Source organism: Bison bison, unplaced genomic scaffold (genome assembly GCF_000754665.1).
Source record: "Bison bison bison isolate TAMUID 2011002044 unplaced genomic scaffold, Bison_UMD1.0 scf7180017864508, whole genome shotgun sequence".
Lineage (NCBI taxonomy): Eukaryota > Metazoa > Chordata > Mammalia > Artiodactyla > Bovidae > Bison > Bison bison.
Genome location: NW_011495064.1, coordinates 3,346,980 through 3,352,285, shown reverse-complemented (window position 1 = coordinate 3,352,285; position 5,306 = coordinate 3,346,980). Strand labels below are relative to the sequence as shown.

The window sequence follows — 5,306 nt, the reverse complement described above, 5'->3', positions numbered from 1 at the left end:
CCAGTGTTCTTGCCTGGAGAATCCCAGGGACGGGGGAGCCTGGTGGGCTGCCGTCTATGGGGTCACACAGGGTCGGACACGACTGAAGTGACTTAGCAGCAGCAGCAGCAGCAGCAGCAGAGGTTCCCTTGGAGAAGGCAATGGCAACCCACTCCAGTACTCTTGCCTGGAAAATCCCATGGGCGTTGGAGCCTGGTGGGTTGCAGTCCATGGGGTTGCGAAGAGTCGGACACGACTCAGCGACTTCACTTTGACTTTTCACTTTCATGCATTGGAGAAGGAAATGGCAACCCACTCCAGTGTTCTTGCCTGGAGAATCCCAGGGATGGGGGAGCCTTGTGGGCTGCCGTCTCTGGGGTCGCACAGAGTCTGACACTACTGAAGCGACTTAGCAGCAGCAGCAGCAGAGGTTCCCTTGCAGCTGCATCGTTTCCGGGTTTTGCGGCTCACCGCCCCTCCCTTCCCAGCTGGAATCCACTTCCGCGTTTTTCTCTGTGCCCTGGGCGCCAGGGCGTGGAGGCGGTAGCGCGCACGCGCACAGGGATCCGGCCCGGGCCAAGCGCGCGGCCGGACGATTGCGGGTGAGGGAGAGTCGGCCCTGGCCGGGATGGCGGGCCTGAGGGGTCGTGGTTCGGGTCGGAGCGGGCAGGGGGTCTCGGCTAGGATCTCCGGGCTCCCGGGGCATGCGGGGGCCGAGCGCTAGAGCCCGGGTCCTGGCGATCTGGGTCGGACGATCGTGTAGGGCCGGGGGCGGGCTCGGGCCGCCGTGACGCGGGCGCTCAGCCGGGCCGGGGCGGGCGGGAGGCGGGTGCGAGGCGGCTCCTCGTCGCGAACTCTCGGTGACCTTGGCCAAGTCACTCCATCCCCTTGAGCCGGCGCCTGCGTCTGTGAAGTGCGAATTATGAGCTCTGCCTGCCTGCTGGAGCGGTTTTGAGGCTCGGGGGCGGGTCCCCGGAGGGTACCTGGGGTAGAGGGCGGTTCCCCGGGGACCACCCGGGCCTTGGGTGAGGGAGAGGGGCCTTCCCGGCGTAGCATTTTGTTACAGGCTTTGGGGAGGACCTATCATCTGTAGATTTTTAAAACTCCAGAGCATTATGAAGTAGTTACAAAACTTGTTTAACACAAAGAAGAGAGGTCAGGGCTTCCCCGAGGCCCACGTTGCGCAACTGTTTCAGCAATGCTCACGCCCCGGCTCAGTGAGAATGGTTCGCAGACGTCAAGACCCTTAGCTGTGGAATTAGTACTATTTGTGATTCCTCTTGTTTGGCAAAACCCGTTGCGCCCATCTGGGAAATTGTGGCGCTGGCCAAGCAAGTGTGGTATCTGTCCACGTGAGGCAGTCCTCCAGCTTCCCAATGGGCCGAATTGTAGAGACTGAGGATGAAGGGGGCGCCATAGCCATTTTGGGTGTGGAGTGGGATCCCAGGAACCCTCCCGATGCGGGCAAGGGTCTGCAGTGTGACAGATACTATGTAATTATATAATACTCAACTGCCAATGGTAGAAAGTCACTAAAATAAGAAGCCTATTAAGATGTTCTAGGTTGGAAGAAATTCAGAGCGTTTGAATTGACTTGAGCTGAAACTTTTCACCGCAGGTGACTAGCATGCAGATAACCATTCTCTGACCTGCTGCCCCTCTTCTGACATGGCCCACCGCGGTGGGGAGAGGGACTTCCAGACTTCAGCGCGGCGCATGGGCACCTCTTTGCTCTTCCAGCTCTCGGTGCATGAGCGGGAACTGGACCTGGTGTTTCTGGATCACAGCTATGCTAAGCCGTGGAGTGCCCACCCGGATGCCAGTAGTGCCCGCCCCACCCGCATGCTCTTTGTTACTCCTCGGAGGCAGCACGAAAGTACCATGTGAGTTTGGCCTTCTCTCCTATGGGCTGCGGTCACCCTAACTGGGCAGTAATCAGTTGGGGATTAAAGTGGATTTTATTGTGGGAGATTAGGGGTGGGGTGGGATGTTTAATTCAGCATCCTTCTTAACCATCCTGAGGATGTCAGGCCTCTTGATGAACATCTGGATTCAAGACATCTAATGAGTTAGGAAGGCAGGATGTTCAAAGGAAAGCAAACAGCTGATTGCATTTAGGATAAGAGGACTTGTGTGGAAAGAGGAATTGAAGATGATTATTTAAACGGAAGAAAAAGATGGAAGAGTTGACTTTTAAAAATTGTCACATAGGATTAGACTCATTCCTAAAATAGCCCAGTGTTCTGGCTCCAACACTGGCCTTTTTATGGTAATTTGTTTTTTTTTTTCCCCTCCGTTCACCTGCAAAGCTTAGGAGCACATGCCCAAGACTTTTCTTTCCCTCTTGTTATGGAACTGTCACCATGGGTTGATCTTAATCCTTCTTAGATCTGGTTATATTTTCAGCTCGCCTACATAATAGGGTCAGGAATTTTTTCATAAACTTACCATGTAATATGTGGTACAGTTACATTTGGTCTGTGCAAACTTGTTTAGCAATTCTTTTGAGCTTTAAAGCATTCTGATTACCTTGGAACACAAGATGTTTCAAGATTTAGTGATATATTCTATTTTGATGATAAAATCACGCCCTTAATAATTTTATAAACTTTTTTGGGGAGGAGTTTGTTTTTGTTTGTCTCAATCTGACCTCTAGCACAGGTTTTAGGTTTGCTGGAAAACAGAGATCTTGTGCTTTGCTTCTTTTGATCCACCAGTGAGGGTTAATGAGCTAGAAGTGCCATGACATGTGTGTTTAACACATGTAGAATAGTGGTGGTTTTTATTTCATTTCCCAGCGAGAGCCTCATTTTGTTGACCTATTTTGTATGTACAGGTCGCAGGATCTGTAATTTTAGAGAATAATTGAGCATAATCCTGATGCTTCTGATCAAGGGCATCACTGAAGAGCTCTTTTAAATAGAATTGCAAGTCTCTCTCTTAGTTATGTAATAGCTTCTTGCAAACATTGAAACTCCTGTATTTAAATCTCATGATTATTTTCTTAAAGTGAGATTTTGTGGACTTGGTCATTTCAGTACTCAGAAAATTACTTCCTCTTACAGACTAGCTCCATATATGGGCCCTGTAAGTGGGAGTTTGGTGTATTTTAGGAGCTCTTTTTAGGCCACTGGATCTGGAAGGTGGTTGCAATGGGGTTGTAAGTGGGAGCTAGGGGAGAAGCTGGCAGGGGCTACCTCATGTAGGAATTTGATTCTCAGAGTTGGTGAGAAGTCATTGAAGGATTTTAAGCTAGAGATTGAGTTTATATTTAAAAAGATCACTTTGAATTTTTGTTGAATAGATGATAGTGCTGAAGTGGAATAGATAAGACCTGGCTAGGAGACCATTGCAGAGTGGTCAGGGTCAGAGATCATGAGCCTTGATGGGACAGGCATATTACAAGTGGGGAAAAAGGGATGGCCTTGAGGTGTATTTCTTGGGTAGATCCAACATGACCTGCTGTGTTGAGTTGGCAAGAGTGGCCAGGATTAAGGGGAAAGGAAGAGAGGATGATTTTCATGTTTCTGGCTCAGTAGTGCCATTAGTTGGGAGGGACCCCGAGAATATAGGGTTGGAATTGTGACACCAGGACTTCTTTTTCAGGCATACATCTAAGTACCTTGCCCAAAGTCTGGTCCACAAAAGATAATCAGCTCTTTCACCCACCACCAAATCCAACTGTACATTATTTCACTTCATTTTATAGTGGTATAATTATTCTAGCCATTGGGAATGTATACAGTAGCATCAAAAAGTTAAAGTGACATATGCTAGATCGCCAGTAGACCAGTGTGATTGACATCATATTTTGGGTGACAGAGTTCTTGGACTGAAAAACACAGCACTAGGATTTCATTAACATTTTATTTATTTTTTTCATTAATGTTTTAAAATACAAAAGATCTTTCTTTCAGGTATCCACTTGTGTTTGTTTCTGTTGTGGGCTCCTTACAGAGTGAGTAAGCTGAGGTGTCTGTCTGCGTTGCCAGCGATCTGTCTTAGACAGTCATGGGCTTTTACAGCATATCATTAGCTATCAGTTGACTTGGTAAGGAAAGGAAAATTTGTATAAATAATTTAGAACTTTAGACCAACGTTGCCTGATAGACTCTCTGTAGTAACAGAAATGTTCTGTACCTGCTTCCTCTAATATGGTAGCCTTAGGTAGACATTTCTTTTTTTTTTTTTTTTTTCCTTGGAGAGAAAAAGAAATGCAAAAAGGCAAAATGGTTGTCTGAGGAGGCCTTACAAATAGCTGTGAAAAGAAGAGAAGCGAAAGGCAAAGGAGAAAAGGAAAGATATACTGATTTGAATGCAGAGTTCCAGAGAATAGCAAGAGGAGATAAGAACGCCTTCCTCAGTAATCAATGCAAAGAAATAGAGGAAAACAATAGAATGGGAAAAGACTAGAAATCTCTTCAAGAAAATTAGAAATACGAAGAGAACATTTCACGCAAAGATGGGCACAGTAAAGGACAGAAATGGTATGGACCTAACAGAAGCAGAAGATATCAAGAAGAGGTGGAAAGAATACATAGAAGAACTGTACAAAAAAGATCTTCATGACCCAGGTAATCACGATGGTGTGATCACTCACCTAGAGCCAGACATCCTGGAATGTGAAGTCAAGTGGGCCTTAGGAAGCATCACTACGAACAGAGCTAGTCGAGGTGATGGAATTCCAATTGAACTCTTTCAAATCCAAAAAGATGATGCTTTGAAAGTGCTGCACTCAATATGCCAGCAAATTTGGAAAACTCAGCAGTGGCCACAGGACTGGAAAAGGTCAGTTTTCATTCCAATCCCAAAGAAAGGCAATGCCCAAGAATGCTCAAACTACCACACAGTTGCACTCATCTCACACACTAGCAAAGTAATGCTCAAAATTCTCCAAGCCAGGCTTCAACAGTACATGAACTGTGAACTTCAGATGTTCAAGCTGGATTCAGAAAAGACAGAGGAACCAGAGATCAAATTGCAAGCATCCATTGGATCATTGAAAAAGCAAGAGAGTTCCAGAGGAAACATCTGCTGCTGCTTTATTGACTATGCCAAAGCCTTGTGAGCCTTTGGATCACAACAAACTGGAAAATTCTTAAGGAGATGGGAATACCAGACCACCTGATCTGCTTCCTGAAAAACCTGTATGCAGGTCAAGAAGCAACAGTTAGAACTGAACATGGAACAACAGACTGGTTCCAAATCAGGAAAGGAGTACGTCAAGGCTGTATGTTGTCACCCTACTTATTTAACTTACATGCAGAGTACATCATGAGAAATGCTGGGCTGGATGAAGCACAAGCTGGAATCAAGATTGCCGGGAG

General features: G+C 46.8%; 1 protein-coding gene across 6 annotated transcripts in view; it reads left to right on the top strand.

The window, feature by feature from the left end:
* The first annotated feature begins 502 nt into the window (after positions 1–502).
* The window catches only part of KANSL3 (KAT8 regulatory NSL complex subunit 3), a 42,098-nt gene continuing 37,294 nt past the window's right edge, over positions 503–5,306 (top strand). For all 6 annotated transcript variants that reach the window (XR_824307.1, XM_010829594.1, XM_010829592.1 and 3 more), the window contains exons 1-2: positions 503–581; positions 1,598–1,862. Coding sequence is in view for 5 of the 6 variants with exons in the window: in XM_010829594.1 (XP_010827896.1) it covers positions 1,648–1,862 (215 nt within the window). In the remaining variant the exon portion in view is untranslated. The remainder of the gene's footprint in view (positions 582–1,597; positions 1,863–5,306) is intronic.